This window comes from Onychomys torridus, chromosome 19, assembly GCF_903995425.1.
Source record: "Onychomys torridus chromosome 19, mOncTor1.1, whole genome shotgun sequence".
Taxonomy (NCBI): Eukaryota; Metazoa; Chordata; class Mammalia; order Rodentia; family Cricetidae; genus Onychomys; species Onychomys torridus.
The window spans coordinates 28,940,148-28,954,616 of NC_050461.1; the positions used below are offsets into that span (position 1 = coordinate 28,940,148).

Sequence of the window (14,469 nt, forward strand, 5' to 3'; positions counted from 1 at the left end):
GCCCTTTGTGTGTCGATTCAGAGACATGGGCAGTCTTCTTGGGGTGTCTAGTCACCAGATCGGTTCTGGAGTCAATTGCTTGAGTTAGATAATGCTTGTTCAGGGACCGCTCATGCCAAGAGATCCTATACCACTTTATGCCTCACTATCATCATCTAAAACAATGAGAACAATAAGTAACAGTATCCCTCCTTCAGTATTCAGAAGTTGGATGTCCTGAAATTTATTACTGGGATGAGAGGCAACAATCAAACCTTAAGTTTTGTAGATGAGTTTCAAATTCTCTTCCCAGCAAAATGCCAGTACAATTTTGGTAAATTGCAGACAGATCTCATGAACTATGTGAGTGGATAGGAAATGACATGTAACTAGGGGGAAAAATCATTCAACTTGTGTTTATTGAAATGTAACTACTTTCACCCTGAAGTAGGTATTAGTAGTTTTACAGGAACAGAGAACTTTGAGGTCTTGAAGCATTTCACCCAAGATCAACTATCGAGCAGTTGTTATCTTCTAAATGCTATTCAATGGACTGGGAATATGGAGGTGAATAAGACATGTAGCAGGATTAAGGTCCTTCTTCATGAAGACACTGTGTTCTGGCTAAGAAGACATGATAAACAAGCAAAAAAAAAAAAAAAAAACCCAGAGAGATGCCAGTTTATCCTGAGTGCCTTGCTGGCATTTAAAGTAGAGCATTAGGACTGGCTGACTGTTTAGATTGGGTTTGCGGGGAGAGCTCCTAAAAAGACAGGAACACTAAGATGTGAACAGTCAGGAGGAATCTGCTACGCGCATTCAGCCCTCGGCACAATACAACTTCTGAGTGAGAATACCTAACGTGAGATCAGTTGTAGCACATTTTGTTGGAGGGCATACTCAAAAGTCATTGAGGTGCACAGAAGATTAGGCAAGAGGGCAGGCAATGAGGAAGCGGAGGTTTGTGTGATTTGGGTCGGGTCAACTTGATGACTTCCTGAGTGTAGTGGGAAGATGCTGGGAAGTTAAAGGCAAGGGGACACTGGTCAGATTTGTTCTTTGCTGTGACCTATGTAAGCAGGAGTAGAGCCAGGGAAACCAGTTAGATGTTCTTGCAATCACTAGGTCAGAGGGCCATGTAAGATAGAGGTTAGGTGAATCTGTTAGAGTTAGGGTTCTGAGGATATAAGGAAAGGAAAGAGTCAGGGATTCTATGAATCATAGGTCCCTGGATTGAATACATGCCTGCAATGTGAAGGAAGCAAGGACGGAGTAAAGAAAGACTTGGGAGGCCTTTGGGTGTGCAGAGTTTCTTGTGCTTCTTACCTACACATCTCAAAGTCGGTAGGTAGCCAAACACAGACACATGGAGTCAGGGAAAGGAAGCTGGAGATGGAGGGGGGGGGAATTATTTAGTGTACAAATGACCTTGAAGGATGGGAAGATGGTTGTCAGTAAGGTACTTGCCTTGTGACTATAAGGACCGAAGTTTAGATCTCCAGAACCTTACGAAAAGCTAGGTGCAATAGCACCTGCTTCTAATCCCAGTGCTAAGGATGTGGAAACAAGGGGGTCCCTGGAGCTCACTGGCTTGAAGCCCAGCTTACCTGATGAAGTGTTCCAGTCCCCAGGAGATGTCTCACAGGGAGGTGGGAAGAGCTTGGGGAATGACACCCAGGGTTGTCCTCTGATCTCAATACCACTTCATGTCTTTCACAGCCCTCCTGACACACAAAGACATGACCTTGAAACCTATGGGCTAGAGAGGAGCAGAGGTTGAATGGGTGTAGACATCAGTAGAGAGCCTGTGAAGAAAACCTAAAGAAAGAGATCTAAGGAACAGCAGGACACTCACTGTTCACAGAGCTAAGATCAGGACATATTCTAAGAAGGAGGGAGCGGGGCTTGTATTCTTCTCAGAGAGCAATGGAAATGTTCTTTGCCAATGGCTCAGTTCAAAAACAGCATGGTCTCTAGTGGACCCTATTGCTGCTTTAAAAGTTAGGAAGCAAAGATGAACAGCAGAAAGCTTTGTGACAGACCTCTAAGTTTTCCTTGAGACTAATTTCATGAACTTGTGAAGTCAAAAATTTTCTTTTCTTGCTGTAGGAGAACAAACAAGATGGACGGATCCTGAGGGGTTCCCAGAGAGCCAGAAGGAAAAGACGTGGGGACTCAACTGTCCTAAAGCAGGGTGAGCTGATGATGTAAACGCCCTTGCTGACTCGGTGGCCCTGAAAACTAAGTTCAGAGAAGCAGCTTCAGTCTTTATGTTTCTCCACACTGCCACAGAGCACTCCTTTGAGTTTCTCTTTGGTGCGGTTTTCCTCCATAAAAACAAAGGCTATAGGAAACATCTTAGCAAAGGAAGAGTAGCTAGTTTTCAAGTTGTTACTGTGCATGTTTGTTTACTGGTTTATCCATCATGATGGCAGTTCCTGCTTCTACCCCTTTGCCAAACCCCTGTTCTTGCTCATTTCCCAAAACGTTAGTTTTATTGTGCTCTCTCTTTTTTTTCTTTTCCTTGGCCACTCCTGATGCTCTTGGGAAGTCCAGTTCTCCAGTCTTCCTCTTTGCTGTTTCGTTGGATAAACTCTTCTTCTTTGGTGTGGACCTTGGGTCATTTCCATAGAAGCTCCTTGCAGCCTTGCACACATAGCCCAATGCATCTGCCCTGCCTGGCCTTTGATCAAGGCCACTCTGACCAGTACAGTCCAGCTACCAACCTGCATGCTTCCACTCTTCCCTGAAAGACAGAGCTGTGAACCCAGCCCCCCAGCATTGCCTCTCTGCGCTTGGAGGCACTCCTTGCTGGTTCTTCTGTTAATCCCCCAGAAGGAGCTGTAAATATTTCCTTCCACCTGTCCCTAGCTCAGATGGCCTTTTTGTTTGTTTGTTTCCGTGATTAAGGGAAGTAAATTAAATCCTGTAGTTACTGTACGTGAAATGTCCATGTTCTTCAGCCTTTCTCTTCTCTCCTCCTGATGCCTGCTCTGGATGAAATTCCAAACTCTCAGCTCTTGTAGACCTTCCAGTCATTTTTCCCCCTTAAATGTTTCAGTTTCCTTCCTTTGTGAACTGCCCGCGTGCTTTGAACATCCCAATGGACCCCACAAGCGTTTCCAGTGTTGCTACTGGTCAACCTCTTCCAGCCTTTCTCTTGTGCCAGCTCCTTGTCTGTCACGTCTAACCCATAGCCTTCTGGTTTTTATCACATAGGCAGTTTCTGTTCTTAATATGATTTTCACCACACCAGTGTTTTCCTTCATTTCCAAGATGAGCAGACATTCCCAACACACTCAGTGCACCAGCCCTTTCTCAGTCTTCAACTTCTAGACACCAAGGAAACAAACAAACAGCACACTTAAACAACTTGCTCCTGGAGGATTTTACTTCCTGTAGCTTCTCTGGGCTTCCTCCTGGGCTTTTCGTGCATTCCATGTTCTTCCACTTTCTTCTGTCTTCATCAAGTGGATATTTATACCACAGTTCACATCTCAGTTCTTGTTTCTATGGAAGAGGAACCAGAAAAAGAGAGAAGTATCAGCTGTGGAAAGGGAAGAGCCAGAAAACATCGTATTTGCGCAAGAGAAATGTCCCAGAACATTTCATTCATTTCTTAGCTTCGGAAAGTCCATCATTTGGTTTACTGTCTTTCAGGGTTACCTCCTAAAGGCAAGAAAACTTGGTGCTGGGCATCCTACCTAGAGGAGGAGAAGGCTGTGGCAGTTCCTGCAAAGCTGTTCAAAGAGGTATGAGTCCTTCTAGAAGCACTGTGTGTGAAAGGCGAAGGAGCAGGAATGCTCATCTGAATTCATATGGTCATTTCCATTATCTGCTTAGGAAGTGTGATGTGGGATAATGCTTCATGTATACTGTTTTTCATGAGAATGTTATGTGGAAGATCTCTCAAAAGGCAGCTATTACAACACTGTACACACTCACAGATGATTACAATTTTTCCCAGCATTTTCACTTATTTTTCATTATCAGAATATTATTACTGAAACACCAGTAGATACATATTATGTCTGATTATGAGGGGCTGAAAATAAGTTACTGAGATTTGCATCCTGTTAAGAAACTTTTAAAATAGTTTGCCAGATGTATTACTGATAAGAATAGAGCTTGTTACATAATATGCGTGAAGGTGGCCACAGATAACATGTAAATGAGCAGGAATGGCTGTGTGCCAGTAAAAACTTTCTTACAAAGCCGTGGTGGACAAGACTTGACACACAGACTGTAGTTTGCTGACCCTTCATTTGAATCACTTAATGAACTATAAATTTCCATGGCTATCTTTCTATTTATGAATGAACAGAAGGAAAGTGTAGTGAACGTTAGAGTGAGCAGATCAGCTCCGAGAATTTCAATGCAAATGTAATAGTAATTACAACTTGTTCCAGATAATTATTTTCTATGAGTTTGATCCTTTACAGAAGAGCCTTTCACATTTTTTAAAAAAAAATATTTGTTTTTAATAATGTATGTGAGTTGCCTGTAGAAGCCAAAAGAGACCATTAGATCCTCTGGAACTGAAGGTACAGGAGATTGTCAGCTACCTGATGTGGGGGCTGGGAACCAAATGTGGATCCTCTGTGAGAGAAACAAGTGCCTGTAACTACAGAGCTCTTTCTCCATCCCCACTTTTTCATATTTTTATGAATCACTTGAATAGTAATACATTCATATGATTTAAAGTGTCCGTACTAAAAGGCAATCAAGTATGACCCTTGTGACTTTGTCCTTCTAAACACCAGCTTTGTCTCCGCTGAAAGGGCCAGTATTGCTGGTTCTTACGTTTCCTTCCTAGAATGTCATAAGCACACACAAGCACCTCCCTGCCCTGTCTAAAACACTGTGGCAATGGCTGGCCCATACTTTGTTAGACTTGCTGTTTTAATTTTATAGTTTGGAGATTATTTCATTGGAGGTCATTGATTCCCTCCATCTTTCTTTTTATGATAAGCCATGGAATTTTAAACACATTTATTCCATAAAAGTTTAAGTTGCTCTCTATTGGTTTACAGGCAGATGTATGTTTTTCATTCATTCAATCATTCATTCATTCATTCATTCATTCATTTGGTAGATGCTTTAGTGAATGTGGTTGCACACCTGACATTTTGCATGTCTATGAATATCTCTGTTAGGTAATTCCCTAGAGTCAGAATTGCTGAGGAAGGCTCATCTTTTTGTAGATAGCATGAAATAGCTACTGATTGTCCAGACTTTCATCCCTAGTGGTCCTTGCTCCAGTGAGTCTGCCTTCATGGGGTCTTCCATCACAGAGCCATCAAGCTTTTTGATCTTTGCCAGTCTAACGGGAAATGTATCTTGTGTGATTCTGATGGGCAGAGTTGACTGTCTGTTCAAACCTGTCAAAGACGCAGGCTATCAATCATGAGATTTCTTTTTCATGACTTGTTTGTAGCCTTGGGGAATTTTTCCTCTTTCATTAGCCCTTTTCTTTGGTGAGATCCATCTTTGGGATGGTAGGGATGGAATGCAGGGCCCTACTTGTGCTGGGGAAGCAGGTAGCCACCGAGCCCTCTCCCCAGCCCCAAGGGCTCTCTGTAAGAATAGAAACTGGTCCCACTTAGTGGTTCTGCAATGCTGCTGTTATTTTATATTACAGCACCAGTCCTTCCCATACGGCAAGAATGGATTCAAAGTCGGTATGAAGCTAGAAGGTGTGGACCCGGAGCATCAGTCTGTGTACTGTGTCCTCACTGTGGCTGAGGTGAGCTTTGCCTTGTGTTTGCTTGGAAAATAAAATGGTGGCTGTGGGGCCGTAATGACGAGGGAGAAATGCCCTGGGCTGGGTGTTTACTTCCTGTGAGGCAGGATGCTCAGTGTTTTTCATATATCTTGCCTCTCCTGATCATTGTGAGATATGTCTTGTGCAACCCATATAATTTTTTTTCAGCCCTCATTCACAGAGGAGGGACATGAAACCAGAGAGGTCAAGTGATCGGTCTAAGGCCACACGGTCTCAAGGTGGTGGACCTAGGGTTTGAAATGATGTCCGTCTGATTCCATAGACTTTGACATACTGTATGTTCCTTGACAAACGGAACCAAGCAAAACACACACACACACACACACACACACACACACACACACACACACACACAGAGTGTATCATTATATTACTGAGAGTATTTTTAAATTCTTTTTCCTCCTGTGGTAGTCTCCTTACTTCTTCCACTGCATTAGGGTTTTGGATCTTTCAAAACCTTCTCCCCAAAGGAGTAAGGTGTAGGTACTAGTTTCAGTGACTAGATTACTGACTAGAACTAGAGTTCTCAGTGACTAGATTGTAAGAAGCCCGCTTCCTGCAGAAGGCAGAGAATACAATGATTGTGTGAGGTGGTCACAGTAACTATCGTTACCTGGAGCATACTGTGCGCCCAGTGCTGACTGATTGTCTTGTAGATGGGATTTTGGGAGGGAGCAGCCATTAGGCCAGGTGCTGTTGTTGAAGGTGAAGCCTGGTATCCTGGGCCCCTGGTGTCCTGGGCCTCAGTGTTTAAGGGATGGATCTGGGGACAGGATTGACTTTGAAAATTCAGTAAATCTAGATTGCTTTTAAGAGATTTATCTGTGAAAGAAAGGGCCTTGGGGGGAGGGGTGGATTTTAACTCCAGTGTTTACTACTTCTTTGTGGTATTGATGATGGAAGCCAGAGCTTCCTTCACATTGCTAAGCAACCAGTCTATTACCAAGCTATAAACCCAGCCCGAATCTTGTTTTTTGAAGGTTTATTTTACTTACTGTAGATTTTTGATTATAAAAGCTGTTTGCTCTTTGTGAAAACTTCAGAGTCTAAGTGTACTGATCTCTGTCCCATCTACCTCTTGCCAAATCCCAGAAAGCATCACCCTTATCAGTTACTGCTTGCTTCTAGTAGATGCCTTCTCTGCACATAAAATTATATATGTATATATACATATATATATGAATATATATATATGTATATGTATATATATATTCTCCTTTACATGTAAATGTTACATTATGCATAATCTGCTTCTTCCTTCTGTGACCTATCTACACATTTAGTTTTTTATCATGGGCTCTTGTTGTAGTTTTGCTACAAAAGGGTATCTTGGAGACTGGGGCCAAGGAATGCCACAAAAATCACACCATGCAATGGACCTTCTGTAAGAGATTTATTAGGGGGTGGGGGACCAAAATGGCTGTCTCTGAGCAGGGATGGAAAACAGACTGCAGGAAACCAGGCTATGACATTGCTTTTTATTGGGGTAGGGGCGGGGGTAGTATAGAGCATGCTCATAGGAAAATACAAAGATGGAGGCTGGTGGTCGGCCATTAGTGATGACTATTGGGAGTTGATGCTGACGGAAGGTGAGGAGGAACCTGGAATGTGGGCAGTTCTTAGTAGACTAACACTTGTCCCACAGGATTGCTTTTGTTCATTTCAACTGCTTGCACTTTGTTCTCAACTGGATGGGCATCTATTACTCTAAGGCAGGAGGATGGTGAATTTGAAGCTAGACTGCATAGTGGGACCCTGTCCCCAACCCCAACATCACCAACTATGTTCTTGAATGGACAGTCTTTTATCCCTTCATCTCTCGTTTCTGCCTTTGCGTACCTCTAAGAACCAACCCTGGCACTCCGGAATGAAAAGTTATGGATACATTGTCTCTGACACATGTTGCTGTTACTGCTTGTGTGACAGGGCAAGGCAGGGCAGCGGCTTCTCCATCTCCTGTTCTTGCTGAGGTCATTTTAGGTTTCACTGGCCTTCCTTGGGTTTATCAGTCCTTAAATCTCACCCCAAAAAATGTGTGAGAATTTGTTTACCTAAGACTGAATAACAGTTTTGTCTTTATTTCAATCTACCCCCTGCCCTGAGAGGGCAAAAGAGCAGATGGAGTCCTGATACCTGAGGCTTCCAGGCTCTACTCCAAGGACTGAAGGGGAAAGGCTGGCCACCTGAGCACAGCAGGCTTGCCTGTTAGAAGCTGACAGGGTCGCTTCTTTGACATTTGTATTGAACAGTTGTCAAAGGCGTAGCAGTAACTGTGGGGGGTGGCAAGACAGAAGAGATTAGCGTGAATAATGAGAAAGGAAGCTAGTGGAGACAGCCAGCATTCCTTCAGAGTTGATTTCTTTTCTTAACAGTCTTACTGTGGAGAATCTAGCCTCACAGACCCTCCTGCCTCAGTTTCCTGAGTGCTGGGATTACCACCAGGTAGTTGATTCTGGTGACTCCATTCTTCTTCCTCCAGGTTATTACGTCCCTCAGAGTAGCTCACGGGAAACCATTGCTCCTACAGGAAATGAAGGCTTAGGTTCCTACGAGCCTCTGGTCACAACGCTTTGGTCAGCACACACACTTGCTTTTGTTTGATGACTCCTTATTAATTATATTATTGTTGTGTTAAAACTGAATTCTCATTCATCAGCAAGCTCCTATAACACACACGTTTCCTCTGTTAAGTACATCATAGCATTCTGGGATCTTAGAGGTTAATGCGTGAAACTACCATCAGAAAGGCTGAAGAAGCGGAAAACAAGGTATTAAACAGAGTCTCTAGGGTACTTATTCATAGGAGGAAAGTCCCAATAAGAAGGCCCTACCAGTCCCTGCCAGGAACCTGGATCTTGGGTGACTCACATATTGTCATTCTGTATTCACATCTCTACCAGCACCAAGCATATTATTTGGGGTTAGAAATAATTTTTTTTTTAATTTTTTTTATGTTTTTGGTTTTTTGAGACAGGGTTTCCCTGTGTAGCTTTGCGCCTTTCCGGGAACTCACTTGGTAGCCCAGGCTGGCCTCGAACTCAGAGATCCGCCTACCTCTGCCTCCCGAGTGCTGGGATTAAAGGCATGCGCCACCACTGCCCGGTTAGAAATAAATTTTAACAAGCAAGTGAATTCATAGGTACAGAACATATGAATAATGAAAAGTGACTTAGTTTTTCCTTCCCAGAAGTATTCACTAGGCTAGGTATGGGTACACTCTTAGAATCTTGGGAAGAGGTGGGCCAGAAATTGGGAAGACAGAGGCTTTCTCCCTAGGGTTAGACCTTTAATGTAGGAGTTGAGAGGCTTGATAGTTCCTGGTGGGAACCAGTTCCATAGGAGCTGTGTGTGACACAGGAAGGAAAGATATGTAAGTCTTTCAGAATGGAGAGGAGGACTCTGCTGGGGCTCAGGGGCTTAATGAGAGGGGGCATGATAGAGTATAAGACTGAGGATGACCAGGGTGAGGGACCGTGTAACCCTGTGGCCCCAGCCTTGGAGGAAGAGGTCACAGGAGTCAACTGTGGAGAATGAAAAGCCTCCAGGCAAGGCGGTCTCTAGGCAGGGAGGCTGAAGATATAGGAGGTTGTTTACCAAAGCACAGGATTGCAGAGGACAGGAGAGTCCAGGAGGACAAGCTCAGAGTACTGTGACCACAGGGATTATAAATGACTAACTAATGGCTTCACTTGTAGGAGGGGAGCAGAGACAGCTGCCTGCAAGACAGGGTAGACCAGAGGCCCCTGAGCTCCCTCTGGGCATGAGACAGTGGAGGTGGGAGTAGCCCTCAGCCTTCCTGAGAAATTGCATTCCCCAGGGACCTCAGTGTCACCTAGGACTCTAAATCCTGGGAGGAGTGGGCTTAATTGTGAATTTGTATATGCTATATATGCATTCATTTTTTCTATTGGAATCTTTTCTTTTTAATTAAAAAAATTTTTATTTATTTTACATACCAATCACAAATCCCCTCTCTTCTCTCCTCCGCCCCCCCCCACAGCCTTTGCCCCCCAATCCACCCACCCCCCAGTCCCTCCTCTGAAAAGGCAAGGCCTCCCATGGGGAGTCAGTAGAGCCTGGTACATTCAGTTGAGACAGATCCAAGCCCCTCCCCCTGCATCAAGGCTGTGCAAGGTAACTCACCACTGGAATGGGCTCCAAAAAGCCAACTTCTGCACCAGGGACAGATCCTGGTCCCATTGCCAGACTGTCACATACACAACATAAACAGGACATTATTCCTTTTCTTTCCTTTCCAGAGGAGTCGGTTGTTGTTGTTGTTTTGTTTTTCAAGACAAGTTTTCTCCGTGTAGCCCTGGCTATCCTGGAACTCCCTTTGTAGACCAGGCTGGCCTTGAACTCATAGAGATCTGCTTGCTTGAGTGCTGGGATTAAAGGGTGTGTACCCCCACACCTGGCTCCTTTCATAATTTTCACTTCCCAGAAGTAATAATTGCCAGTATTTTGTCATGTTCCTTAGGACTTTATAAATTTCTATACACACACACACACACACACACACACACACACACACACACACACACACACACACACACATATATAGGTAATTATGTGTATAAATGACCGTACATTTTTAGAAGGAGATGTACAACATATATGTAAGTGCACACATGGTTTTCTCACAGACTGACTCACCTTGTATAATTTGCTCTGCCACTTGGGCAGGCTGTTTTAGAGGCCTTTCCATGGCAGTAACTACAGTTTCCTCACTTTTGGGGGGGTCATAGTGCTGGCTTTGCACTCAGCCTCCAGCTTTTTGTGGGGTCCTCACATTTGTGTGGCAATCACCTTCCTGACAATGCCATCTCCTTAACCCAAGGATAGGTCATACCTGATACCTAAGTTAATTTTATTATTATTATTATTATTATTATTATTATTATGATGATTATTATTATTATTGTATGTGTGTATGTATGTATATTTTAACTTACTGAACCTGCTTACCTATTTCAGGTTTGTGGATATCGGATAAAGCTTCACTTTGATGGATATTCGGATTGCTATGACTTCTGGGTAAATGCAGATGCTCTGGACATCCACCCAGTAGGGTGGTGTGAGAAAACTAGCCATAAACTCCAGCCTCCAAAAGGTACTGCTACTTTTTGTTTCACGCTTTGAATTCAGTAAAATCTTACTTTCTTAGATGCTAACTTAGAATGTTTAGAAGTTATTTTTTATGAAAATTATGTCAAGTTTATTGCGCATAATGTAAAACATGTTTATTAAAGTCAAAGAAATCTAATTTAAGAGAATTATTTCAGTATACATATTTTCATATAGATTAAAACCTGAATAATAATAATTATTGACTATAAACAACTTTTACATACAGATCCATTTTATCTGTATATATGTATGACTACATACACATATATACACTTAGCGTTGAATAAAATTATTTGACACATTAGTTTTACTGCTATTTCATTATATGAAAAAGTCTTGAGAAGACAGATATGATGGCACACACCTGTAATCCTAGTACTAGGGAGGGTGCGGTAGGAAATCATGAGTTAGAGGCCAGTTTGGGCTTTAAAGTGAGTTCAAGGCCAAGACCAGAGAGAGAGAGAGAGAGAGAGAGAGAGAGAGAGAGAGAGAGAGAGAGAATATGAATATGAGTATCTTGGGAAATTATTCCTTGAACCTACAGGTTTTGATATTCTAGATATTGCAGAAGAAAATATAGTACTGAAAGCTACCGTGCGTAGATGTTGGGCTAGTAATAATTACTTTTCAGTGCTAGGGATCAAGCTTAGGATTTCATTCATGTTAAGCAAGTGCTTTACACTGATTTATGCCCCTAGCTAAAATGGAGTGCTTTGCTTTTTACTTTTTTTTTTTTTTTTTTTTTTTGAGACATGAAGCCATGTCTCAAAATGGTCTCTTCATTGTCTTTCCTGTCTCCTGAGTGTTGAGATAGGCACACACCAACATACCCAGTAGAACCCTTTATATTACAGTCTGCCAGGGTTTTGTTTGCTTTTTTTAAACCTGTTTTATAATTGTAAAAGACACCCCCCAGAAAAAACAAATATTATCACTTTCAGCTCATCCCCTATGTATTTAATAATATTTGCTTCTTTTTAACTTTTTTGAGAGATCAAAAATTTAAGCTATCAGTTGGATACTTTTGTCCCCTCTCCCTGCAATGTTGGGCATGGAGCTCAGGACCCCTGCACATGCTAGGGAAGAGCTTGACCAGCCCCAAAGAGGTTATTTTGTAGTAGGCTACCATCCCTGCGTTCTAACTACAAGTTAAAGACAGTATGGCATTTGAGATATATAAAAGCCCATCTAGAAGTTCACTTCTAATAAGAAAATGCTGACTGATGAATGGGCCATGTTAGACAAGGGCTTTTCTCTTACTGTCATTTATGAAAACCTTTGATGAACCTGGGATCATCCATGCCCCCTCCCATTTTTTCTTTTGAAGAACTAAAATGATTTTTCCCCAACTTCCTATTTGTTCATATTAGTCTCTCAAAGTAAACAAGGTGAGGGAAACTGAGGAATGAGGACTGTGATGACTCCCGTTCACTAGCCCTGCTTCTGAGGAATTGTTACCACATGCTGATGGAAGTAGCTTGATAAGACAAAGCCAACCTGGCTCAAAATACATTTGCTTCCTTACTCCATTTAGAATTTAAAAATAATAACAAAGTTTGTTGAAGGTAAACACAACCTGTATCTAAAAAAATATAGAGTTATCAATTGTGGATTAAATTGTATGTGTTGAACAAGGCATTTGGTTGCTTGATTTGAACACATTTCAGCTGTAGGCAGAGTAGGATCCGGCATTAGCTGGTAATGCTTCGTGCGTTCCCTAAGTCTGCCCACGTGTGCTTCCGCTCTAGGGTATAAAGAAGAAGAATTTAATTGGCAGTCTTACCTGAAGACATGCAAAGCCCAGGCTGCTCCCAAGTCATTATTTGAAAATCAGAACATAGTAAGTGTATCCAAAATAATTTTCCTTTCAGGAGGAGAGATTTTTTTTTTTTTAAGTGTCTCATAGGATAAATCACAAGTGATAACAAGGAACTATAATAAATTTTATTGCCTTAGTGAGTGGAATTCACGTATCTTAATTAAACTTTGAAATGAGCTTAAATTCTTCATGAGTAAATATCGATTTTATGGCCATATTATGGTTGTCTTATTGAATGGTATGACAACATAATAGGAAATCCAGGTGTGACTTACAATTAAGATGCATAAAAATTAGATCGGCTGGAATATTGTACGGTTGCCATCATCGAACAAGGAGCTGTTCAGATGGGAGTCACACAGTGTGATGGATACAGCCCTGTTTGAGTTTGCAGGCAGGAGGTCTCCAGGGATCCCACCATGGCTTTATTGCAGCTCATGGCTTTGTTTTTTGCTGTAGTTGTAGCAAAAGAGAAGGCAGATGTGCAGGCATTGTCTCTTTCTTTGCTGTCTTTCTGCTTTTATTCGGGGTTCCTCCCAGGGCATATCTGAGAGAGACTTATGAATTACACTTTTCCTTCCCAAGAGGTGATCTAATTAGAGCAGGGGCAAACAAAATGTCATCCTTAGAGCTGGCAAGGACTAGATAGGAGGACATATACGACCTTTCACTGCAGACAAATGAGTCTCTTGATTCTGAGCCCTGGAATCAAAGGTTTTCTTTTCTATCGCACCTTACTCCGGCATCATGGGAGAGCCCTGGAGCCACAGCAGACAGAGTAGAACACATGCCCAGAGCCTGGCTCTCTTAAAAGTACAGCACCCTCCTCTCCTAGGCTCATCCTTTAGGTAGCAGGGAGTAAGAGGTTAGAGGCAGCAACATCACTATCAGGGTTCCCTCTAAATGGAGCAAGTTATCTGCAATGGGGGAAACTTTCCATCCAGGCCAGGGTATCAGGCAGCGGGTTTGAGGCTGCAAATCTCATGGAAGAAATGTTCTCTGATGAAATTGAACATAAACTAGGTTGAAATACGAATGAAAGGAGAGAGAAAAAAAGATGGTCAGCCTGTTTTATTATCTCTTAATTGGGCAGACAGCTTAATCACTGGAATGTAAATACTGCCTTGTCAGTATATATTCTCTGACAAGACATTTCCCTGGAGGAAGGTCAGTTGGTTGGAAGCTCAGCAGCCTGCTGTCTCTGCCCCACGGCTGTTCCTCAATGATGACTTTCATCTCGGTGTGATGAACTAACTGCCTTGAACCACCGCTACATTCTGGGCATGGTTAGCATCCAACCTCATCTTAGGCTGTCTGTTGGTATTTGAGAGGTAATTAAGTTTCCTGTTTCTAGTTTCTCTGCATCAGGATACTCAGATATTCATGGTCATAAATGATATATAATTTCAGGGTGCGAATAGCTGGTACATTTTCAGTAGGTTATTTGTACTCTTTAATTCACTCAGGACTCACAGCATTTTCAGATATACTTGTTTACGTTTTTGCAACCATAGCCATATAATTTTACTCTCACTTTAATCTTTTACTGTAAAATGAAAGGTAGCACGCTTGCTTACAGCATTAGAGTAGCCTGTATGCTTCAGTTTGGAAGGAAGGGGTTTTATTGGAGGGTAGAAATGACTTACATTGTTTTATAGTTAACGCAATGAACATGTCCTAGTCTGAGATTAGGATGTCTTTCCATGAAAGATGGTAAAGGTTGTTTACACTCAGTGTCACTCAGGCACTAGCTTAG

General features: G+C 42.4%; 1 protein-coding gene across 8 annotated transcripts in view; it reads left to right on the forward strand.

The window, feature by feature from the left end:
* The window catches only part of L3mbtl3 (L3MBTL histone methyl-lysine binding protein 3), a 105,718-nt gene that overhangs the window by 34,268 nt on the left and 56,981 nt on the right, over window positions 1-14,469 (forward strand). For all 8 annotated transcript variants that reach the window (XM_036169057.1, XM_036169054.1, XM_036169058.1 and 5 more), the window contains 5 exons: window positions 2,089-2,173; window positions 3,640-3,731; window positions 5,621-5,725; window positions 10,742-10,877; window positions 12,643-12,734. In XM_036169057.1, coding sequence (XP_036024950.1) covers window positions 2,089-2,173; window positions 3,640-3,731; window positions 5,621-5,725; window positions 10,742-10,877; window positions 12,643-12,734 — 510 coding nt within the window. The remainder of the gene's footprint in view (window positions 1-2,088; window positions 2,174-3,639; window positions 3,732-5,620; window positions 5,726-10,741; window positions 10,878-12,642; window positions 12,735-14,469) is intronic.